The sequence below is a fragment of the Lissotriton helveticus genome, chromosome 8, assembly GCF_964261635.1.
Source record: "Lissotriton helveticus chromosome 8, aLisHel1.1, whole genome shotgun sequence".
In the NCBI taxonomy this organism is placed as follows: domain Eukaryota; kingdom Metazoa; phylum Chordata; class Amphibia; order Caudata; family Salamandridae; genus Lissotriton; species Lissotriton helveticus.
Window position 1 is genome coordinate 1,583,343,711 of NC_136069.1, and position 27,191 is coordinate 1,583,370,901.

The 27,191-nt window shown below is 45.3% G+C and overlaps 1 protein-coding gene across 1 annotated transcript in view; it reads left to right on the plus strand.

The window, feature by feature from the left end:
- Positions 1–27,191, plus strand: part of LOC144773529 (solute carrier organic anion transporter family member 2B1-like) — a 442,157-nt gene that overhangs the window by 359,876 nt on the left and 55,090 nt on the right. Inside the window, exons 12-14 of the mRNA XM_078658590.1 lie at positions 12,163–12,332; positions 17,762–17,826; positions 26,341–26,461. Coding sequence (XP_078514716.1) covers positions 12,163–12,332; positions 17,762–17,826; positions 26,341–26,461 — 356 coding nt within the window. The remainder of the gene's footprint in view (positions 1–12,162; positions 12,333–17,761; positions 17,827–26,340; positions 26,462–27,191) is intronic.

The window sequence follows — 27,191 nt, forward strand, 5'->3', positions numbered from 1 at the left end:
ACTTAGCAGGGTCAGACCATATGGCCGTCCCTTTTGAACTCAAAACTCACCATTCCTCTATCCCCCTTCCTGGTTTTAGGAAATGGGATTTGAGAAGGAATTATAGGACGATCAACAATGAGACACTTGCTCCATTCTTGTCGAATTTTAGACCATCTACCTGGAAGGACACCAATGTTGTCGCCTTTGAATTCTCCAAAACCATTGCGAGAGCAGTGGACTCTCTGGCCCCTATGAAACAGCACTATTCCGCCAGAGAGAGACCCTCTGCTCTCTGGTTTTCCGATTCACTTAGGTTGCTAAGGCAGGGCTGTAGGAAACAGGAGAGGCTCTGGCGATCCCGTTTTGACCCTAATGAGAAGGAAAAACATGAAACGCCTTTTGAAAGAGTATATATCGGCGGTTATTGAGGAAAAAAAGTCATATTTTTCCAATCTGACGGCTTCTCTCAATTCCCCTAGGGAATTGTTCAAGATCATTAATTCCCTTTCCAATCTCCAATCGCTGGATCCTAAAATAGGTTCTCAAGAGCTGTGTGACAAGATCTCTACCTTTTTCCACATGAAAATTGTGGATATTTACACCGCTCTTGAATCTCTTAACCACGAGCTGGGACCTCCACTTTCCCCCGCTTCTTCCACCGTCGAACACCAGGTGAATGACCCCAGCAGGAGCCTGACTAACTTCCCTCTTCTCACCTCTGAACAATTAAAACTGCTCCTTGACAAAATAAAATCTGGATCCCCCTTGGATCCCTGTCCTCTTAAGATCTTTAAGGATTGCAGGGAGGTATTACTGCCTTCTCTGTTAGAGGTGATGAACTCAGCCATTACTGAAGGCATTTTTCCATCTTCCTGGAAAATGGCAGTTGTTAAGCCGCTTCTGAAGAAGGCCTCATTGGACCCTGGAGTCTTGAAGAATCTCCGTCCTATATCACTACTGCCCGCTCCAGCGAAGATGCTTGAGGCATATCTTAATCAACAACTGAGCGCCTCCTGGATGCCTCTAGCCTGCTGGATTCTTCCCAGCATGGCTTCCGAAGGGCCCACAGCACTGAGTCCGCCCTCAAGGTGGTTGTCAATAACATTCGTCTGAAAGTCAATGGGGGCCAGACTACCCTTCTGGTCCTGCTCGACTTGACAGCTGCCTTCGATAAAATAATAAAATACAAACAGAAAAGTGAGGGGGGTCCTAGGGGAAAATTTTAAAGACCTATTGGTATCTTGTCCCCCAACTCAATTATCAAAAAACACGGAAGATACAGTAGGTCTAATACGCTATCATAATAGGTAATCCTTATTATAAAATAAATTAAAAAATATTACTAACCATCAAGGATGTTTACATCCTTGATGGTTAGTAATATTTTTTCAAAATACTATACCCACTCTGCTTTTAAACATACCGTCCTGATGGTCACCCCTAATAAAATTGTTCTTTAGTCATCACGACAGGTATTTTTAACTCTTTCACACTATTCTTTTGGGCACTGCAATTTTTTCCTATCAGCTCTTTATAACACCCATCTTCTGTGTGATGGTTTGTGTCTTGTGCGTTTGATGATCCACACTTTACAACCCTCATTGAATCAATTGAGGTGTTGTTCTATGGGCACCATTCGCAGTTACAAAACCCAGATGATGAGGCTCCACCAATCGGTGTGCTGATGGGTTCTCTCACTCACGAATTGAGATTGTTCTGATTGCTCTCTTGTGTTTTTATAGATAACCACTTGGTATCTACTACTCTGAATCTCCATAATAAGGATTACCTATTATGATAGCGTATTAGACATACTGTATCTTCCGTGTTTTTTGAGCTGCCTTCGATACCCTGTCTCCCTCTGTCTTGGTAACACGCCTTAGGGAGATGGGAGTTGAGGGCCCAGCATTGAGCCTCCTGTCCTCTTTTCTTAATCAAAGAGAGCAGAAGGTCAAGGTGGGTGAGTTTTTCAAACCTGTGCAGTGTGGGGTCCCTCAGGGTTCCTCGTTGAGCCCCACACTTTTTAACATCTATGTGGCCCCTCTTGCCAGGTTGGTTAGATCTTTTGGGCTGGAAGTGCTGTCATACGCCGATGACACCCAGATTATGGTCTCCTTCTCCCAGTCGGTGAGTATCTCTGCACTTAACTACAGGAATTGCATGGAGGCAGTCTCTCAGTGGATGGTCCTCAATTTCCTGAAGTTAAACGGTGAGAAAACCGAAGTTCTGATATTTGGGGGCAATCAGGACATTTGGTAAAGTGACTGGATGCTTGTCCTCAGCCTTCGCAATCCGCCCGTAATCTAGGCGTGCTGATAGACTCCACGCTCTCCTTTGACCTTCAGGTCAGTAGGACGGTATCCACCTGCTGTGGTGTCATCAGGATTTTGAGAAAGATTGCACACTACCTCTCCCCAGAAGCTCGAAAGCAGGTTACTATGGCTCTTGTCTCTTCGAGACTAGATTACTGTAACACGCTTTACTCAGGCATCAATAAAAAGCTTACTCAGCGCCTTCAGATAGTACAGAATGCGGCCGCTAGGTTTGTCCTTGCCGCCCCTAGATTCTCCTCAGCCTCTCTAGCCAGGAAGAACTTACACTGGCTACCTATCCAGGCTAGGATCTCTTTTAAGATCCTATGCCTTACTCATTTGGCCTTGTATGGCACAAGGCCAGAAGGTATAAGGTCCCTTTTGTCCTCATATTCCCCCTCCAGAGCTCTTCGCTCCTCAAATAAAAAACTTTTGGCTGTTCCCCAAGCCTTTAAAGCCAGGTGGGGGGGGAGGGCCTTATCCTCCCTTGCTCCAAGGCTGTGGAATGCTCTTCCTCCCGAATTAAAAGGACAATCTTCCATTCTGCTTTTTCGTAAAGCATTAAAAACATTATTCTTCACTGAGGCCTATCTGTAATCATGTCTTCGGTTCATACTACCAGTAACACCATCACTTAGGCGCCTTGATGCCCTTGGGTTAAGTTGCGCATTACAAGATGCCTTTCATTCATTCATTCATTCAATGTGCCTTGCCTGTACGCCCTGAGAGAGACCCAAATTACATACAGTTGCTGTTCTGTTGTACCAGGCTTACTTTTAAAGATAGCAAAGAAAATTTGAAAAATAGCAGTAGGGATGAATTATAAGCACAGTCATAAGCATTGAAGATAAAAAATGAATGAAATTATTTAAAAGATGATGAATGTTGATACTGTTACTGTATGTTATCCTGGTCAAATTGGGGAGTTGCATCTCGGTATTCCTCTTTGTCTTCCCTTCCATGGATGCTCTGTCCATCTATCTTGGGTGATGCCACTGCCTGCCTGGTGGATGTGGATTGGTAAGGTAAGTTTGAGTTGATATTCCCAGTATAGCACAGGGTAAGGTCCGGCCTGTAATTGTAGATTGAAAAAAAGTGATAGTGAAAAATCAAGGGGAAAATAAAGCATAAATTATGGTGGAGTGCAACAAGAACACTTTCAGTGGCGGCATGGATAGGATACATCATGTATACTCTTTTTCCAGAATTAACCTACAACAACAACAACAGGACAGAGCAGGCCCACGGCACCCGTGACCCATCCTCCATTTAGCATACATTTTTTGACAGAAGCAGACATAGCACATATACAGCAGCATAGCATTTTACAAATTAAGTGTCTAAATCAATGCACCGCTGTCAGTCATACTACTACACCCGACTCGACTCCACCACTACACAGACAAATAGGTCTAATGTGGTTGTTGTTGACTTGTTTACATTTTATGCCACTCATGAAACACCCTGACTTATTCCATCAATCATCTCCAATCCTACTGAGTGACTGCAAATATATATGTCATTGTGGTCATCATCATGGTGTTGTCCAACTCAGTGTGCAGTGTACAGAGTGAGTCTACATTCCATATTCAAAATGCAATGGATCGGCCTGCAGTAGAAGTACAATTTTAAAAACAAGAAGGGAACATTGACTTCAGTTACTTTTAATGTGTAAATTAAATAATAGTACACAATTAATTCACTTCATGCACAACAAACAACAACAACACAAATCACTCAGTCAGTGTCCAATGCATGCCATCATTCATTATCTGTTCCTTCTCATCTTGTAAGGGACAGTCTCTCTCGGCTCGGAAAGGAGGATAGCTATAGTAGTCATCATGTTTCACTTAGTTATTTTGGAGGAACTCAACAAGGCAGCATGTTCTTTTTTCTTCTATTCTACATCCAATCCTCATCTGTCTTGAGGGAAACGGATTTAGGGCGAGCCAGGAGGATGGAGGAGCAGGACTCGGAGGAGTGGACTTCAGTGAAATGCAGACAGCTGCAACTGCAATATAGCAATAAAAAAAGACTAGAAGACGGTGGAGATAGATTTGTTGTGATTCAAAGTTTCTAACCAGAAAGACAGACACACACAAATAAAAGTAAATAAGGGAGGAAGAAAGTAAGAAGTTCAAGCCTAGTTGTCAGGGAAGTATAGCTTGTCCTCAGACTCTGGGGGTTCAACCAGAAGTAGGAAATTATCATCTAACACACTACTTCCGTCACCTAAATTGCTGTCCTCATCGTCCTGCGTTGATTCATGTATTGTGTAATTCGGTGGTATAAAGTGCTGATTCATTTTGATCATGATAAACCTCTCCACGTTTTTGTGCGACGGACTAGTCCTTTTCACTGTTACAATGGCACCAGCAGCACTGAAAACACATTCCGAAGAGACTTTTGCAACAAGGCAAGCCAGATAATTTATCGCCAAGCTGCTCAGCACTGGCCATTGGTTCCTTTGCCAACAATGGGAAAGCTTGGCCCATAGTACAGTCCTCCTTGCTGACTTCACGTGTGAAGACCTCGCAAGGAAGAAGCTTCTCTGTCAGGCATTTAACTAGGCACCATTGGTCCATCTGAAGGGTCATGCCTCTCACAGTAGCATCCCCTCTTTGCATGACATATTAATTGAGTGGTCTGTACTGCTCAAACAGACGGCCAAGCATGTAATAAGTTGAGTTCCAACATGTTGTGCCACTGGGATTTTGCTGAGGATGTGGGTGGTACATCCTCAGCAAAATCCCAGTGGCACCGTAGTAAGAGTCAGGCTGAGACACCAAGGCAACAGAGTACTGCAATGAAAAAAAGTGTGTGGTTGAGCCTAACTGGGTTCATGAAGACAGCTGCGACGCAAAGGAAAATATTCCAGCCTACAATTGACAGTAGTTGACAGGCCACTGATTACATCTGCATCACTGCACACTGGATCTCTTTTGTGGGGGTTAGAGAAAAGATATTTGAATCAAGTGCTGTTGACACTACTGAGATTTGTAATGTTACTGGGAAACATGCAACTGTAGCCATGTTCGCAATGGAGAAATCTACACTGCTGGGGACAGGGTTAGCAATGTCTCCCTCTTTTTCACCTTCCACTGCAATCATATCTTTTTCTACTTCTTTATCCCCACCAACAGCAATGGGCGCAGTTTTATTCTTTGTAAGTGAAGAAGGTGAGCCTCCCACTGGATCATGTGGTGTTTTTTAAGATGACTTGTTTGGCCTCCGGTACCATCGTTTATACCAAGTTTACAGCGTCTCAACAAATTGAGCATATAGCAATGTTCTCCTCCGTGCTGGTAACCGAAAAGAAGTCCCAAACTGGGGAGGTGTACTTTCTGGTGCTGCTAGAGGTGCCACTTTAGATGCAAGAGGAACTAGAGGGTGGGCATGGATTTTGACTCTGTGCACCTACAGTACCACTACCTGAGGTGGTGGTTGAGCTTGATGTAGGTCCCTTCCGGGCCTTAGCAAATGCAAATAAGGAAGCTGGAGGTGGAGTTACCTGTCTTGGTTGTATCTGTGCTACATCCCTCGCAGCTATTTTGGATAGGGTAATATTGTTGGTCTCCATCTCATCTGGGCTGGGAGTGATGTTTGTGATGACTGGCTCGTCATCATCCTTATTCCCCGCTTCTACATCTACTTCCATAACTCTAAGGCTTTCTGGAACCTTCCTTTTAGTTTTCACTATCCTTGTCTTGTGGTATGCATCACTCTCAGACTGAGCTGGTGGATTCCAAGTGGCATCTAGATCATCAAAAGCGGGGCTTGAAGAAGAAGTTGATGTACTAACCCTCCTTTTCCTTGCTGGGGATATGAGAGCCAATGGATCTTCTGAAAGAGTGGCTTGCTCTTCTTTGTCTGCAGGAAGCTCGATTTCCTGAACTACCCCTACTTCAGGAAGAACAACTACTATTGTGGACTGCTGTTGCTGATGTTGTTGCGGCTGTTGTTGCGGCTGTTGTTGTAGCTTGTTAGTAGACCGGCTACTGGCTACCCACAATACATTTTATTAAAAAATGATGAAAAGTACCAAAATTGTAGTTGCAGCAACAGCAATGCCTCAAACAACAACACCAACTTACTTGTAAAATCTCAAATCCAAAAGTCCTCAAATTAAATGATATATGATGAAGCAGAGAACAGATACAAAGAGTGATCCTTCCAGCTCCGTCCAAATCCAAATGGAAAATGAACATGAAATGGACAAAGCACTGGGAGGAGCCTGCTTGACAGGAGCAGGAAGTTGGAGAATCTATGTCACTTCCTTGCTCTCCCCAAAAAATTTGGACTCCTTACACAAAAAAGTACAGCCGCATGTCAATCTGATGAGTTTTTTTCATCCAAATCATGATTTTAGATAAGGTTTTTTGCTGCTCGAGATATTATTTTTCTCCAGATTGTAAATTCTGCGTGTTCGGCATCGTGAGCTTCACCAAACTTCTGCCGGATGTCGGATATTGCGTCTGAATGATGTGTTCGCGATCGCACACTCTTGCGGTGTCTGTTGGCGCGGCGAATGACGTGTTCGCGATCGAACAATGTCACGGGATCACGCAGCGGGCTACCAAAATCTCGTGCTGCACACGAAAGGATCAGAAAACTCGTCGGTGAACGCAGGGATCCCAGTAAGTCACTACTGGGTGCGCGCAGATGCATTTTTAAAGCGCGACTTACGAAATAATTCTGCTACACCGCGGATCGGGAATTTCCAGTAACTCTGCGTTCTCCGCGGATCGCGAAATTGCTGAAATACCACAAATTTCTCAAGCGGAGCGGATTTTACCGCCCAGAGTTACTCTATATGCACATTGAGTCCAAATATATCTACCCGCCAGACAACCCTTATTCTGCCAATCTCGAAATCTGGAGGCGATATATTGACATACTGGTGGTATGGAAAGGTTTGGCCAACTTACTAGAAACCTTTGCCACTTGCTTTAACTCAAGGAATCCCCATTTGAGATACACGTGTGAATTCAGCAGGACCTTCTTCTTTTTCTTGACCTACAACTATATTTGAAGGACAGTGGCATATGCTCAGAGCTATATAGGAAAACTATGGCTCGCAGCTCCTAACTAATCTACACCAGATGCCACCCACATGCTCTTAGAAACAACCTTCTGGTGGGACAATATCTCAGGATACACAGAAACTGCACAAAGTCACGAAGCACAGAGAGCATGCCGTTACACTTAGCATCCTTCTATCAGAATGATCTTACTTTACCAAAACTCACACAGAAAGCATCAAAAAGGACCAGGAACAGCCACCGAAAAGCCCTCCCTGAAACATACACCAAAAGCCCCATGGCCCACATGGTCTGCGTCAACACCTACAGTCCCCTGATCAACATTGTTAAGAGATCAATAAACAAGAACTGGTCCATTCTTAACACAGGGGAAAACCAGTTGACCAGACCTCTTTTTGCCCTTGAATGCAGCAAGAATATTGTGGATATCCTGATACATACACGCCGTTAAGCACCTACCCATACATTGAGGGAAGCTCGCCAGAACATCCTATGGTCAACTGTGCCTGCCAAAGGACACAATACCTGTGGGCCGTGCATTGTCTGTCCATATACCATCACTATATCCCACATCGACCTGGGCCTGTCCACCCCCTGGGAGTGACGCACCTTTACTAATTGCAACACAGAGGGGGTAATCTAGATACTACTTTGCCCTTGCAGGTGGATCTATGTAGGTATGACCACACGCAAGGTGAGACATAGAATAGTGGAACATCAGACCTTGATACGGTACAAGTAAAATAGCACCAAAATCACTATAAAACATATAGACACAGGCCACACAGAGGACGACATCCGATGAGCAATCATAGACAAACCCAAGTAGATCCAGGCAATGGGGTACTCACAAATCAGTCCTGTTCCACTGAGAGCAAAGATGGATTTTTAGGCTCCGCTGTGATAGACAGGGCTTGGACAACGATATCCGCTGGAGTCTGGGATGGTAGATACATCCCTCCTTTAGATCATACACTATCCAGGTGTTAGCAATACCAACCATGCGTACATCCTGAACACAATATAAACGGCTATGATAAGTGATGATTTTGAAGTATAGTATTATGGATTCTTTTTATCATATTTGGTCTTGTCTTAAGTAAATAGTAAATAAATAAGTAAATACAAATTAGATATTTGTCTAAACTGGTGTGGTGTCATTTTGTAGTGCGTACACTGTCTTACTGTTGGTTATGTACAAATGCTTTACACACTGCCTCTAAGATAAGCTTGACTGTTCATGCCATGCCAAGGGGGTGAACAAAATTATTTACACCAAGGGGTGGTGATGGACAGAGTCTCTGAATAAAGCAGAGTACTCTCACCGAGTCAAGAGATCAGGGCTAGATCCAACACCGTTTTTTAGCTCAATGCACCATCCCAGTTTCAGAACCTGGCTGTATGCAAACTAGTCTGTCCCTGGCCCAGTGCATCATGGGAACAGGGCAGACCAGACTACAAAAGCCAATTCTTACACTGGGAAGGAAACAAGCTTTCGGGGACCGGTTTCTGGCATTACAGCCGTCTTCGGCCCGGCTTGCTTGAATCCTGATGGTGCAATGAGCAAGGGACTCACATCTGAGTATACCCTTCCACGCTTAGGGTGGACAAAATTATTTACAACAAGGGGTGGTGATGGACAGAGTCTCTGAATAAAGCAGAGTACTCTCACCCAGTCAAGAGATCAGGGCTAGATCCAACACCGTTTTTTAGCTCATTGCACCATCCCAGTTTCAGAACCTGGCTGTATGCAAACTAGTCTGTCCCTGGCCCAGTGCATCATGGGAACAGGGCAGACCAGACTACAAAAGCCAATTCTTACACTGGGAAGGAAACAAGCTTCCGGGGACCGGTTTCTGGCATTACAGCCGTCTTCGGCCCGGCTTGCTTGAATCCTGATGGTGCAATGAGCAAGGGACTCACATCTGAGTATACCCTTCCACGCTTAGGGTGGACAAATTATTTACAACAAGGGGTGGTGATGGACAGAGTCTCTGAATAAAGCAGAGTACTCTCACCCAGTCAAGAGATCAGGGCTAGATCCAACACCGTTTTTTAGCTCATTGCACCATCCCAGTTTCAGAACCTGGCTGTATGCAAACTAGTCTGTCCCTGGCCCAGTGCATCATGGGAACAGGGCAGACCAGACTACAAAAGCCAATTCTTACACTGGGAAGGAAACAAGCTTCCGGGGACCGGTTTCTGGCATTACAGCCGTCTTCGGCCCGGCTTGCTTGAATCCTGATGGTGCAATGAGCAAGGGACTCACATCTGAGTATACCCTTCCACGCTTAGGGTGGACAAAATTATTTACAACAAGGGGTGGTGATGGACAGAGTCTCTGAATAAAGCAGAGTACTCTCACCCAGTCAAGAGATCAGGGCTAGATCCAACACCGTTTTTTAGCTCATTGCACCATCCCAGTTTCAGAACCTGGCTGTATGCAAACTAGTCTGTCCCTGGCCCAGTGCATCATGGGAACAGGGCAGACCAGACTACAAAAGCCAATTCTTACACTGGGAAGGAAACAAGCTTCCGGGGACCGGTTTCTGGCATTACAGCCGTCTTCGGCCCGGCTTGCTTGAATCCTGATGGTGCAATGAGCAAGGGACTCACATCTGAGTATACCCTTCCACGCTTAGGGTGGACAAAATTATTTACAACAAGGGGTGGTGATGGACAGAGTCTCTGAATAAAGCAGAGTACTCTCACCGAGTCAAGAGATCAGGGCTAGATCCAACACCGTTTTTTAGCTCAATGCACCATCCCAGTTTCAGAACCTGGCTGTATGCAAACTAGTCTGTCCCTGGCCCAGTGCATCATGGGAACAGGGCAGACCAGACTACAAAAGCCAATTCTTACACTGGGAAGGAAACAAGTTTTCGGGGACCGGTTTCTGGCATTACAGCCCTCTTCGGCCCGGCTTGCTTGAATCCTGATGGTGCAATGAGCAAGGGACTCACATCTGAGTATACCCTTCCACGCTTAGGGTGGACAAAATTATTTACAACAAGGGGTGGTGATGGACAGAGTCTCTGAATAAAGCAGAGTACTCTCACCCAGTCAAGAGATCAGGGCTAGATCCAACACCGTTTTTTAGCTCATTGCACCATCCCAGTTTCAGAACCTGGCTGTATGCAAACTAGTCTGTCCCTGGCCCAGTGCATCATGGGAACAGGGCAGACCAGACTACAAAAGCCAATTCTTACACTGGGAAGGAAACAAGCTTCCGGGGACCGGTTTCTGGCATTACAGCCGTCTTCGGCCCGGCTTGCTTGAATCCTGATGGTGCAATGAGCAAGGGACTCACATCTGAGTATACCCTTCCACGCTTAGGGTGGACAAATTATTTACAACAAGGGGTGGTGATGGACAGAGTCTCTGAATAAAGCAGAGTACTCTCACCCAGTCAAGAGATCAGGGCTAGATCCAACACCGTTTTTTAGCTCATTGCACCATCCCAGTTTCAGAACCTGGCTGTATGCAAACTAGTCTGTCCCTGGCCCAGTGCATCATGGGAACAGGGCAGACCAGACTACAAAAGCCAATTCTTACACTGGGAAGGAAACAAGCTTCCGGGGACCGGTTTCTGGCATTACAGCCGTCTTCGGCCCGGCTTGCTTGAATCCTGATGGTGCAATGAGCAAGGGACTCACATCTGAGTATACCCTTCCACGCTTAGGGTGGACAAAATTATTTACAACAAGGGGTGGTGATGGACAGAGTCTCTGAATAAAGCAGAGTACTCTCACCCAGTCAAGAGATCAGGGCTAGATCCAACACCGTTTTTTAGCTCATTGCACCATCCCAGTTTCAGAACCTGGCTGTATGCAAACTAGTCTGTCCCTGGCCCAGTGCATCATGGGAACAGGGCAGACCAGACTACAAAAGCCAATTCTTACACTGGGAAGGAAACAAGCTTCCGGGGACCGGTTTCTGGCATTACAGCCGTCTTCGGCCCGGCTTGCTTGAATCCTGATGGTGCAATGAGCAAGGGACTCACATCTGAGTATACCCTTCCACGCTTAGGGTGGACAAAATTATTTACAACACGGGGTGGTGATGGACAGAGTCTCTGAATAAAGCAGAGTACTCTCACCCAGTCAAGAGATCAGGGCTAGATCCAACACCGTTTTTTAGCTCATTGCACCATCCCAGTTTCAGAACCTGGCTGTATGCAAACTAGTCTGTCCCTGGCCCAGTGCATCATGGGAACAGGGCAGACCAGACTACAAAAGCCAATTCTTACACTGGGAAGGAAACAAGCTTCCGGGGACCGGTTTCTGGCATTACAGCCGTCTTCGGCCCGGCTTGCTTGAATCCTGATGGTGCAATGAGCAAGGGACTCACATCTGAGTATACCCTTCCACGCTTAGGGTGGACAAAATTATTTACAACAAGGGGTGGTGATGGACAGAGTCTCTGAATAAAGCAGAGTACTCTCACCCAGTCAAGAGATCAGGGCTAGATCCAACACCGTTTTTTAGCTCATTGCACCATCACCAAGGGGGTGAGCAGGGGTTATTTCAGAAGTGTAACTCCCTTATCCTGACTAGAGTGGTGGTTTCTGCCTCACTTTGACGCAAGTCTCAGCTAGCCGAAAATCACATTTCTAACAGAATTATGTTTATTCTGGTACCTATTCCGTCTCTGACTCCCTTTTAGAAGTGGAATACATTGTTTTTACTTTCTTCTCTACCAGTTCTCAAATTCTAAAATTAAAAGGTAAAATGTTTTTATATTCATTGTAATACACCTGATTCAGTACAAATGCTTTCTTACCAACATATACCATGCTAACATCTGACATGTTTTTCTGATTACAGAATTACACTCAATGTAGCTGCATCCCTGGTTCTGGAAGAGAAGGATATGCTCAACCAGGGTCATGCGGCAGTGGCTGCTCCTATCTGCTCGTGCCCTTTGTGGCTTTGTCCTGCATCGGTGCATTTATTGCAAGCACTACACAAACACCATCTTTGATCCTCATCCTAAGGTACTAAGAAGTGCTTGCGTATCGCTCTCCTTTTAAAGGAGAAAGCTCTTCAGTTTCTACAAGTTCGATAGGAAAAGCCTCGGCCAAGATTGATTGGACCTTCAGCCTCCACCCCCTTGATTGAAATTGCCATTTTAGGAACATGCGCTGGGATGAAAGATCAATTTCCTAAAGAACACAATGAAACTCTAGCTTAGGTCCAGGACAGTTGCTGACATGATTTGAAGCGTGTCTTTGTCTTATTTAGTTGCATAGATTACTTTCCTACATCAAACCTCTTGGGACCCTGCAGTACCAATTTGGTGGCCAATACAGTGTAAAGAATCTATAATGCTACAATAACTAAAAAAAATATTCTAACTTTTAACATACTATTCTTTGCCACGTTTAAGACGAAGGATTCTTTCAGCCTCGCTTACTGCACCCTAATAAAGATGCATTATTTTAGACAATTATACATTTAAACTGCTATCAATAAGAGAAATTATATGTCTTAATTTTTCTCCTAGGTGACGCTTCAAGGCCACACTCATTCCATAGTCTTTCACTTTGTTTTGGTAACATAATATCTGTATTAACGTTAATGTCTACAAACAAAGTAGAGATTATTCTCCTTGGAGATCAATATTTCTCCGAGAAAGAAGGGGACAACTATGGTGTATGGCAATACATGTGACATAAATGTATAAAGTTCACTTTAACCCCTTGGGCGCTCATGACGAGCTCAGCTCGTCATGAGGCACAGTGGCGCTGTGCTTATGATGAGGTCAGCTCGCCATGACCCCTGCTGTGCTGGACGTTCCATTAAACGGGTGTGGTCATGACGAGCTCAGCTTGTCATGAGCACAGCGCCACCGTGCAGCGTGACGAGCCGAGCTCGTCAAAGGCACCACGGCGGCGCAGAGTTGCTAGAGAAATATCCTGTCTCGCTTTGAATCTCAATAAGGTGGGGCGGGAAAGGGGCATCCACCACCTATACACAAGTTAGCATACAGGGTATCACTTTTTTGTGATTACAGTTGTGGTCACATACTATGATCCATTACAAACACCCTGAGAACAAAAGGGGAGGTTATCACAATTGTGATAGGCAGCCCGGAAGAAACAGAAAGTGGTCCAGGGCACTACTACAACCTGTACCCAATGCCTCCCCAAAGGACAACATAAAATGAAAAAAAGCCTCTGCCCCTCTGTGGACCGGGCATTGTTTACAAAAGACAAAAAGTATGATTTTGACATCTAGGTACCGCAAAGGCAGTAATGGTGGGCTGCTGTCACATACTGGTCTCCAACTCTGCACGTTGGCAGCAATTCACTGGGGAGATGCGGTTGCTACAAAATGCCACATGCCCCATTAGTTTTAATGTTTCATTAATAATACGGTTTTGTGAACTGTGAATATTGATTTTGTGATGCAACGGATTAGGAGTACTTCTATTGCATCGCTTAGGGAACCCTGTCCACAAATGATGAGTCAGTGTACAATACTCACATCCTAGTTTGAGGAAGGCTTTGTACATCTGGCCCTTACAGCCTATGGGGCTTATTTACAAGCCCCTTGCGCCACTTTTGCGTCATTTTTAACATGGGAAAAATGATGCAAAAGTGGCGCAAGGGGCTTGTAAATAAGCCCCTAAGTACTAACAAAATTAAAAAGCTAAAGTTTGTAGGCCTCACCTTTTTCCTAGAACATCTTACTGTATGGACCGCTGCCCCAACTGCATTAAATGAGACTAGATGTTATCCAGGAAGCAGGAGAACTTCTCCAAATGGCTCTTGGTGAAGCACAGTAATTACACCCCCCTTCACAAAAGTATGCTTACTTCTTTGCCTCTGTCATCACCAGCCACTATAGCATTCATTCACCTCTCAGGAAGCAGTCATGCTGAGTGCCATGGCACAAATAATATTATACAGGACACCTCAGTAAGGAGATGTAATGCATATTATTTTCATGTATGTTCACCCACTTCCTCCCTCCTTGTCAACTTTTTCAGAATCAAAAAACGTTACCGCACATAGTTGTGCCTGAATCATTACAGTAGTTATAAGGTCGAAGTTAAACTTCCTGGTTAAAACACTGGGCCCACTTTTACATTTTCCTACAGCTGCCCCCACCCCATTCACTAGGCTGAACTCCAGTGCAGTCACTGCTCCACCAGGGAAGGTCTAGCTTGAAACACGCAATAGGACTCTCCCCAACCTTTAGTCAGATCTAAAAGTATATATTGAATTTACACAAAATCTAGATATTCACCGAGTGTGTAAAAATTAAAAAGTTAATAGGTTAAATCAGGCTATTCAGCAGGTGCCCAGGATTGCTGGACCCATGCCGCATTGCCAGGATATCCACATAAGATTCATTTACATGCAGTGAATGTAAAGGCAGCTCATTAATGTAGCCACATGGAGCTGGTCTTCCTGGGCCTACATTGGGCTTCCTTTGGTTAGGTATTGCACTTACCTGATGAGGCTGGTACTAGTGAAATTTGAAGAGGATGCAGAGTTACAAAGTGACTTGCTTTGACTGAGGGTTGGCGAAAGGTGTCACCAATAATCTTAAACTTGATAAACAATGCCTTTTTGTGGTGCACATTGGCTCAATTATTGTGTATACTGCTGTTAAGGCTTAACGTGGTGGAATATATTGATGCTTGATTATCACGTTTGGGGTGAGTTACCACCCCAACCAAAGGCACAGTTGCTCTCACCTGTGAAGGTCGTTATCCTCTATTTCAAATGAATCCTTGTATTCCAATGTAATTGCATTTTTAACCATTTTTAACCATTTAACCAACTTTTTTATCCAACTTTTTTGCAGCATTTTCTCTCCACACACGGAATGGATTTGCTAATTTACAAATGTTCACATGTTAGAGTTAGGCCGTTCGAACCTCTTGTATAAAACGCGAAAGAAGCAATTTCGTCTGAGGCAGTGTTGTTTATTTAAACTACCCAATGCATTTCGGGCATCTCGTGCACTTCTTCAGGGGTTACTGAAATTACAAATAAAATAACCAATGTTACTGTTAACATCTATGACAACATGAATGCTACTACATTGAATACAAAGCTCATGTGTTTTATCATACTTACCGCTGTGTCTCTTTAAACTGACGGGATTCTACAACATTCACTCATTATTTTCTCCCCCCCACTATGCTCTCTAAATGTAGCGTCTATCTCATCGCCAGTCCCTTCTGCGAATGTTCCTGCAATAACAGTTCTAACGTAAGTGCTACGTACTCGCGCTGCTCAAACAACATTCCCCTCAAATCTTTTATTTACTTTTTCACCATGCTCGCGCCCAAACAATCCCACTTTTATCCGTGTCTTTTCCTCCCTTTCACCCCCTTTTTTTATTATCAGCTTTTCTTTTCATCCTCAACAACCCTGATGCGCTTATCTTCACCCACTCTGCTTTTTACCACTTACTAACTTTCAATCTAACCCGTAACTATTCAAGCCTCACACCTAATCTACCTCAACCATAGCTCTTAGTCAATATCACCTCGCATCGTGTTACAAAACCTCAGTTCTTGATCATACTTCCCTGCTCCTAAATCCACTCGTATCCCTCAAACGTACTCTTAAACAACAACTACATTCATTCTCCAATCTCTCGACCCTCAAACACCTCTTCTTACATCCTTTCACATGCAGCTGAGCATTCAACTTTGCCCTGGTCTTAACGTTACATTCCATACCTGCCACTGCCGTTACGGAACAAACATCTTATTTTCTTTTTTTTTTTGTCCTTATTTGCCTTCCCTTTTCCGAACAGGGTCAAACCAACCTCCTTGCACGTCTCAACAGCGTGATCTAAAATACCGAATGGTATGTATACCCCAAAGCTGAGAAGGAGTTGTTTAGCTCAATCTAGGTATTTTTCAACCTGTAGGACCCAATCGATTTGGAGCTGGCCCTTTGTCCAAGAGCATTGATGCCATAATCAAAAACCCGGAAAAAAAAAAAAAAACCCGGGTTCACTTCCAGGTAAGCAAGAGATCCCAAAAGGCCAAATTACGCTCACTGGTAGTTCTTTGGAGGTCCATTTTAGAAGTTTCGTATAAAGATGACAACCACCGAGAATGTGAAGGGGGAGTTTTTTCTGTCCACTGAATACAAATCTGTCTTCTTGCCAGTAAGATCGCATAGAAAAGGAAAGATTTCTCCATACCCCTAATATTATGTTCTATTCCAAAGATGACAAGTGGAAGACAAACATCTTATTTTCTTGGCTAACGAGTGATAATACCCTCCCTAGTTCCACTCCCCTTATTTAAATACATTTCCTACTTCCTCATTGGTTTACTATGTTCTCATTTCCCGCCAGTGAGACTCAGTGAAAATCCTTATTCAATCTGAAAAAACTCAATTTCCCACAACCCAATGCGATTGTGGGAACTTGTTTCAAGTGTTCTGTTCACATAGCTTTATAAAGCTCCAAGTCATCATAGTTTGTGTAAATGTAAACAATTGTCATTAATTATTCATGAGAGTCTTCCAGTTTTTATAACTCCAACACCATCATATAAGACGAACCATGATGTTTCGCCTGCCGCGTGGAAATGCACAATGCTCAAAGTCCATCTTTTGCTTTGACTTGTCTTCTTAAACATTTAATTTGCGGTTGCTATCCCATGGAGGGCATCAGTTTCAACAAGAATTTTCAAAAGTAGGGATGCACACCAATTCATACTGTTTTTCAAAAATATTCTAATGTTAGATCTAGATGCGTGCAGTTTGGGTGGGTGCCATGCCCAACGGGCACCCGGGTAAGATACTTGATCACGTTTGGGGTGAGTTACCACCCCAACCAAATGCACAGTTGCTCTCGCTTGTGAAGTTCGTTATCCTCTAATTCAAATTAATCCTTGTATTCCAATGTAATCGCATTTTTAACCATTTTTGTCCAACTTTTTTATCCAACTTTTTTGCAGCATTTTCTCTCCACATACGGAATGGATTTGCCAATTTACAAATTTTCCCATGTTAGAGTTGGGCCATCCGAACCTCTTGCATAAAACACGAAAGAAGCAATTTCGTCTCAGGCAATGTTGTTTATTTAATATATTGATGGACATGCAATCTACTTCCTATGGCACTTTCAGAAGTTACTCAAGCACGTTATTTCTTTCTCCTTTAGTTGCTTTATTGAGTGATTCATGCCCTGTAGGTGGAGTCAAACTTGGCTATAACCATCAGGATCAAGCTGCAATTTACTCCAAAGCTCTAATCATTATCTTAAAACTTTGTGTCTGTAGTGAGGTGAACCCAAAGCTTGGTAACGAACAGAGTGTCACATCAAATGTAGTTGTATTTCTATTGCAGCAACCTAGATGGTTCTCTTGTTACAATGTTTTGGTTCCTTGTCTGGAGCAAGTAATTTATTTCTGATACAATGATTCTTTGCTTCCTCTTCACAGGAGCGTGGGGCAGGAACATAAATCACTAGCCATTGGAATACAGCATATGTTGCTGAGAGTGTTAGGTAAGTTTTGTTGTAAAAGTACAATACCATAAAAAATACTAGTTTTGTTCTGTGTGCCCTTCCTTACATGTGAAGTGAAAGTGTGTGAAACATGGACCAACAGTAAATAAAATGTGCAGCATTCTCACCTGCTCACACCAGTGTGGTAGAAATATATCTGGCTGTACACAACCAGTGAATGTATGCTACCATATTAATGTGACAACAAAATCTCACACATTGCTATCCATCAATTTACCCAGCACACAACCCAGGGCAAGCAAACAGTTCAAATTGATCTCCAAGGCCAGAACGTGTCATTTATTTGGATATTTGTCATCGCACCAGGGTTGAGTGTTATGAAAACTTAGCTAAGTTCAGCATTTTCTGCTGTGCACAAGGGGAATTGGCAAACATTCTTTCAATTCATAGGACCTGATTTCAACAAGTTTTCGCGTTGTTTGCTAATTAATATGTTGAATTCACCCACCTTTCTGTTCATTTGGAAGCGCCTCTTTCTTTATTGTATGTGCATTTGAAGAAAGCTTAACACAAGAGACTGGCAACATGGCCACAGAAGCCCAGAAGAAGTGGAAGTGTAATTTATCATTAGCAGTGCTCATTGAAAAAGTGATTTCTCACTATGCAACACAATGTGTGGTTTACATTCATACTTCCCTCACCAGTCCTCCTGCAATGCATTGAGATAGCTCAGCTCATCATGAGGCACGGTTGCGCAGCTCGTCATGACCGTTGGAACGTTCGCACGCGGGATAATTTTCCCACTGTGCTGAACGTTCAAAAACGGGTGTGGTCATGACGAGCTATGCTCGTCATGAGCACAGCGCCGCCATGCAGCGAGACGAGCCAAGCTCGTCACAAGCACGGCGGCGCCGTGCGCGGCCTCCCTCCCCCTGCACTGCAGGTGAAAAAGCCCCGCAGCGAAGGGGTTAATGCGTTTCATAGCTTTGGCTACACATCAGAGAGCGTAACAATACCTTCCTTGAGTGCTCCATTTGATTTGCAGTCTGGTGATAAGTCTATGGGCATTTTGGTGCCAGCCAGTAACCTGAATCTGCCCCCTCAAGCTATTGGCTAAAGGTATCTGCTTTTCATTGTACATGTGGACCCCTCAAATGGCATCTAAAAGTTTGACCATGGGAGTCTGTTACAGAATCCTTCTTCACATATCGCCTTTCATTCTATGATATTATATAGCTTTGTTCTCTTTTTATGCAGCCTTGCAACATGTTTCTCTAACTGCACCAGAGTAAGGCAATGTTGGATGTGCGTATGAAACTGTCCCCCATAGTGTAATTGTATCTGCGTATGTGGAGTTTCACTTTGTTCATGAAAACAACATGGTGGTGAAGATTTCAAACATCAGCAGCATGAAACATTTTGCTTATTCGAGTCACTTAGGATTGCACGTTCAGACTGGAAAACGAGGGCTTTTGAGCATCAAGGAGACAAGGATAGTTCTGCAGGAAATTGTCTGTCTCTACCCTTTCAACTCAGCAAGATTCTATGAATTATTTGGAGTTCTTTTGTTTGCAGAGCCAGTTACTTCATTCAAAAGGACTCTGCACTCGGTAAATTGAAGTGGCTTCCATCAACAAATGTTTGAATCAAAGCAGGCATGCTCTGCATTTAATGTGTAGCAACATAGATCTCTGCGTCATCATTGTCATTTTCTTTGAAGGAGGTTGTGTTACAAATGTCCATTCTGTAGTGCTGCGTTCCAGAGAATCACTCTGTTGTTAGTCATCAAAAGTTTCTATTAGTCATAAAAGATATTGGCTGACACAGGGCTTGGTCGCCCCACTCACTGCTGCCGGCTCCTGCCTGCCTTTGCCGCCTCCTGCCTGCAGATTCCTTCGCTCGCTGCCCGCTTCTCCTGGGAATTTCCCGCTGCTCCTGGGAATTTCCCGCTGCCCGCTGCTTCTTGGAATTTCCCGCCGCTGCCTCCCTGCGGCCCCGCCCCCCTGTGATTCCATTCGCCGCCCCGCTCCCGCCACCCAGCTGCTCCTCCCTCCCGGCTCCTTACTTATGATGCCCACAGAGCGACCGCGGACGCGCGCAGCGGACGCGCGCAGCGGGAGCGCCGATTGAGCGCGGAAGGTGCGCCAAAGGTAAGCCCGTCTGCGCCCGTCCGCGCCTGGCCCGCGTCCAGCGCCAGGACCCCTGGCCCTCCCCGCCGAGGCAAGACGACCCGACTGACCTACGACGCCGCCACTCTCAACACACTCAATGCCGGCCGGACCCACGTCTGCTGCCGAGCCACCCCGAGACGCACCCACGGACCCTTCACCTGCTGCACCTGCAAGTTCACCTGCCTTCGAACCTGCCCCGCACCCGCCAAGACAAACACCAGCAGCAACCACCTCAAGTGCATCCTGATCAACACCCGCTCCGTCCACAGACACGCCGTGGAACTCTGGATCCTCCTCGACGCTACATCACCGGACGTCGCCTTCCTCACGGAAACCTGGATGAACGCCTCCTCTGCACCCGACATCGCCATCGCCATCCCGGACGGGTACAAGATCATCAGGAGGGACCGCATCAACCAGACCGGAGGTGGCATCGCCATCGTCCACAGGAACACCATCCGCATCACGACCGACGCCAACGACTCCTTCGCCGCAGCCGAACATCTCCACTTCCAGATTCACACCGACCCTAAGACGACCCTCAGAGGCACCCTCGTCTACAGACCCCCGGGACCACGCACACAATTCAGCGAAGACATCACAGACTTCATCAGCCCGCACGCCCTCCCCTCCACTGACTACATCCTCCTCGGGGACCTCAACTTCCACCTGGAGAACAACAAGGACTGCAACACCACCGCCCTGCTGGGAAACCTCGCCAACCTCGGACTCAAGCAACTGGTCAACACCCCCACCCACTACGCCGGCCACACGCTTGATCCCGTCTTCTCTTCCAGCAAGTACATCACCTTCAGCCACGCCACCGGACTCCACTGGACCGACCACAGCTGCGTCCACTTCAGTTTCAAAAGATCCACGACCCACCACCACCCGCAACAGGTACCTCACAGGAATTGGAGCAAGATCACCGCAGACCAGCTCACCACCTCCCTCAGCCAGAGCCCACCCGCCAACACAACGGACCCCAATGAAGCAGCCCGCAACTTCACACAGTGGCTGACCGCCTGCGCCGACGACCTCGCGCCACTAAAGAACCCTCCCAGCAGACCCAGAAGCAAGAAGGCATCCTGGTTCACCGACGACCTCAAGGACTCCAAGAAGACCTGCCGCACCCTCGAGAAAGCCTGGCTCCTCGACCGGACCACCGACAACATGACCGCCCTCAAACACGCTACCCGCAAGCACCACCAGCTCATCCGCACCACCAAGAAGAAATCCCTGAAGGAACGACTGGACAACAATGCCCACGACAGCAAAGAGCTCTTCACTATCGTCAAGGAGTTCTCCAACCCCAGCACCGGCACCAACAACATCACTCCGTCACAAGACCTCTGCGACTCCCTCGCCTCGTTCTTCCACCGCAAGATCGCCGACATCCACAACAGCTTCGGCGCCCCACCCACGCACCCAACCGTCGAACCAACGCCCCCCACCGCCACCCTTCGCACCTGGACCACGGTGACCACCGAAGACACAGCCCGCACGATGAACACCATCCACTCCGGATCACCGACCGACCCCTGCCCACACCACGTCTTCAACAAGGCCGACTCCACCATCGCACCCCAACTCCGGAACATCATCAACGCCTCCTTCAACACCGCCACCTTCCCGGAGAGTTGGAAGCACGCCGAGATCAGCGCCCTCCTGAAGAAACCTACAGCGGACCCCACCGATCTCAAAAACTTCCGCCCCATCTTGCTCCTCCCTTTTCCTGCTAAAGTCATCGAGAAGATCGTCAACAGACAGCTGACCGCCTTCCTCGAGACGAATGGATCCCTCGACCCCTCGCAGTCCGGCTTCAGAGCCAACCACAGCACCGAGACCGCCCTCATCGCAGCCACCGACGACATCCGGACCCTGCTCGACAAGGGGGAAACAGTGGCCCTCATCCTCCTCGACCTCTCCGCTGCGTTCGACACTGTCTGCCACCGCACCCTAGTCCAGCGCCTCAGCAACATCGGTATCCAAGAGAAGGCACTGGAGTGGATCATCTCGTTCCTCGCCGGAAGAACACAAAGAGTCCGCCTCCCCCCGTTTTGCTCTGAGGCCACCGAAGTCATCTGCGGCGTCCCGCAAGGATCTTCACTCAGCCCCACCCTCTTCAACATCTACATGAAACCTCTCGCAGCCATCGCACGCCAGCACAACCTCAACATCATCTCTTACGCCGACGACACCCAGCTGATCCTCTCCCTCACCAGAGACCCCGACACCGCCAGAACCTGCCTACACGAAGGGATGAAAGACGTCGCCGAGTGGATGAAGGACAGCCGCCTGAAACTGAACTCGGACAAGACGGAAGTCCTCATCCTGGGATCTTCGCCCTCCGCCTGGGACGACTCCTGGTGGCCCCCAGCCCTGGGCACCGCACCCAAGCCAACCTACCACGCACGCAACCTGGGCTTCATCCTGGACCCCTCCCTCTCGATGACCAGACAAGTCAACGCCGTCTCCTCATCGTGCTTCAACACCCTGCGTATGCTTCGCAAGATCTTCCGCTGGATCCCGACCGAGACCAGGAAGACTGTCACCCAGGCACTCGTCACCAGCCGACTGGACTACGGAAACGCCCTCTACGCCGGAACCACAGCCAAGCTACAGAAAAGACTCCAGCGCATCCAGAACGCCTCCGCCCGACTCATCCTGGATGTCCCCCGACGCAGCCACATCTCCAGCCACCTGAGGAACCTGCACTGGCTCCCCGTCAACAAGAGGATCACGTTCCGGCTCCTCACCCACGCACACAGGTCTCTCCACGACCTGGGCCCCAAGTACCTCAACAACCGCCTGACCTTCTACACGCCCACCCGCCAGCTATGGTCCACCAGCCTCGCCCTCGCAGCCGTACCACGCATCCGAAGAGCCACCGACGGAGGAAGATCCTTCTCTTACCTGGCTGCCAAGACTTGGAACTCCCTCCCCATCCACCTTCGGCTGACCCAGGACCATCTCGCCTTCAGGAAACAACTCAAGACCTGGCTGTTTGAGCAGTAGCATACCCCTCCCCCCAAGCGCCTTGAGACCCTCCCGGGTGAGTAGTGCGCTATACAAATGGCATGATTGATTGATTGAAACCGAATTATCTAAACATTGCAGCACATTCAGACTCGGCTGAGAAATGTATGGTGAGGTGCATCAGAGCTACCTCTTAAGAAGGGAAGTGTTTAACATAAAGAGGAGAGGTACTGTGTATTAAGTTGTTCAAACTGTACCAATTCATCTTTGTTCCATGGAAGAAAGCAATCTTTGTGTGATTCATCCTGATAAGGACACCAGAAGTCTCATTAGTGTACTGAGCTTGTCAGTAGTTATTCTTAAGTGAACAACATAATATTAATCCCTAATGAAAGACATTTTTATCTTTGTTTGATTTTCTGATAATGTATGAGAGCACATCATATATCACATTAGAATTAGTGCTTGTCAGTGGTTATTCTTAGGTGATAAGCACACCTTTTAGGTAACAGAAACTATTTTTCATTAGAAATTTCATTTTTTTGTGCCGGTTGATTAACTTCTCTGTAGCACACCACATTACTACATGGATTTAAAGTGCTTATGCTTAGATATATTTTCAGTGATGAGCACTATTTTTTTTCTTTATTATCTGAAGAACAGAAATTAATTCTAAACGTAGTTTCCTGTGTCATTGACAAATCGTTAAGTTGTTATTTGGGAATTATTTGACTCATTTCAAGAATTTCAGAAATTATTATTTGTTTGTAGGTTTTTGGGGGACAAATATTTGCAACAATTATGCAAAGTGTGTCACCGTCTCTGTTTTTTCTTAGTCTACTAGAAGAGCCACCAATGATGTGGTCCAAATCGAAAAAAGTAATTTTGAACTATGCAGGGGTCTGTGAGACAAACCTTGTAGCTGGAAGGAAATTGTCTCTATATGCTTGGAACTATAAGTAAACAGGAACCATTCTGTGTTAGGTTGAATCAAGGCTAATATGTAGAAAAGGTAGGAAATAAATGTCAGTTAAGAAAACTGAACAATCACAGAACAGGACCAAATCGTTCAGTTAGGATGCTGTTTCCACAGTATAGTATCCTATATTTTAAATAATTTGAAACATGGAGATGCACAGAGAGGTCGGAGTGTACATAAAAAACAAACAGAAACAGAATGCAAATGATGGCTTGAAACACAAGGTAAGAAAAAGAAGAATAAATAAAAAGGGGCAAGAAAGTTATAGCATTTAACCCCTTAGCGGTTAAGGCATCATCCACCCCCTCCCCTCAATACTGAGCCAATGTTAATGTATGGAACACTTCTAACTTAATCAGACACACCATTTAACGCTGTGTCGTATGACAGCAGGAGAATGCTGATGCTAAAGGGATGTCCCTTTTATAGGATGGTTTCCCTCACCCACCCAAAAGTGGCATGCTTCATCATTGTGTAAACCCCTCACACTATGAACCTTGTCATAGTGCGAGCTACAACCCCCTCACTGAGAGGGAGGAGCTCAGGGATGTTTTGTTTGTTTAAATGAGGTCTACTAAATACCTTATGTGAAAGGTGTGTGGTGAAAGAAGTGAAAAGTGATCATACAATTGTTAGCTAAATCTAGTTCAGAGGCACACAATGAGTTTTATTCAGGCGTCCCCCGACCAGGATTCAAAAATATTTTCCTGATGTTTTAGGGGCTTTCTGCCTTCTGGCGGAGTGGGGGATTTGGGGAGAAACCATTCACAACCTACCCTCTCCTCCGGTAGGTGGAAGGTGATTTGAAACTCTGCTGTGGCTATTTGGGGGTTGGGTCTAGCTCAATTCTGGTTTAGGTTCCCGACATCGCCCTTTCTTTATTTTTTGTCTTATTTTCCATGGTGTGCTTCCTGTCCCTGATGTGGACAATTTGTGAAAGTAAATGTTATGAAAATTAATATTATGTTATCAAATGTTTCACTTCTGTGCTCTACAAAATTAGTGTTTCTCCTTGTAGGCAAATCTCTCCCTGTATATCCACAAAAATATAGGGGCATACTTACAAGCAATTTTAACAATTTTAACGACATTCCTGTGGAGATAGGGGCTATGTCTTATTTACAAGGTGGCGTAAAGCCACTTAACATGGCTTTCACGGTATCCCTATCATGAAAGGGGTGGGCAATGGGTGTTGTGGTGGGTGTTCCACTGCAACACCTATTGATTTTGACTCAGCCCCTATTTACAAAGGTGATGTAAATAGGAGGCAGCACCAAAATTAAGACCAGCAAAAACGTAACATGGCAAAACGAGGAGAAATCCTTTATTCCTCCTCTGTTCTGCTATTTCTATTTGTGCAGCACACACAGAAACAGCAAAATGCCATGAATGATTGTTTATGTGCAGGAAAGAGTCCCTCCCTGCACATAAACAATCATTACAAAAATGCAAAACGAAAACACAATACAGCACACATAGAAGTTCAAATCACCATTTGTGATTGTTTATGTGCAGGAAGGGACACCGTCCGACACTTAAAAAATCGCTCCCTCAATGCAGGTACCCAATGGTGCAAGGGGGCCTGCATTGGCGCTAAGCAGTTTACTGTAGTTGCAGTGCTATGCAAAATGAAGGGATGTGCTTTACCATTGTATTTGTAGAAAAAAACAAATCTATAACTACAGGATGAATACTTTGTAAACAAATTACATAATGTGCAAAAACATAAAAAACAAGGAATTTCCATGTTGTCATTGAGCCCCGTGGGATGTGATGCATCCAAGTTTCTTATCCAAAATATTTCCCTTTGTATTAAATGCTTATCATCTGTGGCTGATACCATTTCAGGTCTTGAATTCTCAGCTGGCTGATGTTATGTATTAGTTCCTTGAAATCCATTGCTGTATGTGATTTCTCACTGTTTTGAAGCCCACATGGGCATTTGAGTCCATACATGAAATTCAGGGTATCACAGGCAGGGAAGTTGTGAAAGTTGTTTCCATTGTGTGGATGGGTTACACTTTCTCCTCTGACACTACTGATGCAGCGTATGTAATTTAGACACTGGTGTGTTCCTACCCTCTTTGTTTGAGTACATCAATTATAGCTTTTTCTTTTGTCACCAAATTATTTTTTGTATTTTTAAGCATTATTATGGAAAGATAAATGTGTCTTTGTAAAGTCTTTGAAATCCTCCTCACACCATAGAATTTCTCATCTTTTGTTTAAAATTCATTTAATGTTGTTGCAAACTGTCAAGAATTTAGAAACAACGGTAAATTGAGTTTTGTTTGATTTGTTTTCTTTTTCAATAAAACTTTGTTGTTCTTTGTTTATATTCCTTGTTGTTCTGTTTCTTCAAGAGTATGCATAAATAGCACACTTTCAATATCCAGATTTAACAAAAAAGAATTTTCTTCTCAGCGTGGATGCCTTGCCCTGCCTTGTTTGGTCGCTTCATTGATAGCACTTGTCTATTATGGGAAAGGAAATGTGACAATAATGCATCGTGTCGCTATTATGATAACACACTACTCCGAAAAAGGTACAACTTTCCTCTTTCAATCGTTTATCAACATTCCTGTTTTTGTCAGTATCTGTTACTGAGGTAGTACTAACTGAAAAGATGAATAGAGATTCTGAGGGCAAGTCATAAAGAGAATCAGGCATGTACTCCTGAAGGGTCACACTTGGAAATGTGAGTATATGATTTCCAGATAAAGAAGTGTTAGTGGTAAAGAGCATTTTCACTTCCAAAGATTTTTTGTTTGTTCTTAAAGACAACTTTTTCGCCATGGAAGAAACCCTTCCACTGCAGCCAACCAATGTTTGGGGTACTTCTCCTTATTCTCTCCTGGAAAATTGGCTAAATTATGATGTTAACAGGAGTAGATGTATGCACGATTTGAGGCTGCAAATGTCCATGTCTGAGGCACGTCAATATCCACAACTTGTGTCTTGTGGTTGTTTCCCTAATTAATTTTGACACTCCTGCTCTGACATGGCCACAACTAACGTCTGTGAGTAGATCATATCCCACAACTGAATTGAAATAGCAGAAGAGCCAAGATCATAAATTCAGGTCCCTTGAGTCACACCATGGTTCCAGGACATGAAGACACCACATGGGGGGGGGGGGCAGGAACTCCCTGAAGCTGGGTCCAGGGGATGGTTGAGGATGTTAGGGATCCTTTTAGGTCCCTGAGGCTCAAATCAGGAGGCCGGCAGACTAGCCTTTGGAGTCACTCTAGTGCGGTGGTTCCCAAACTGTGCGC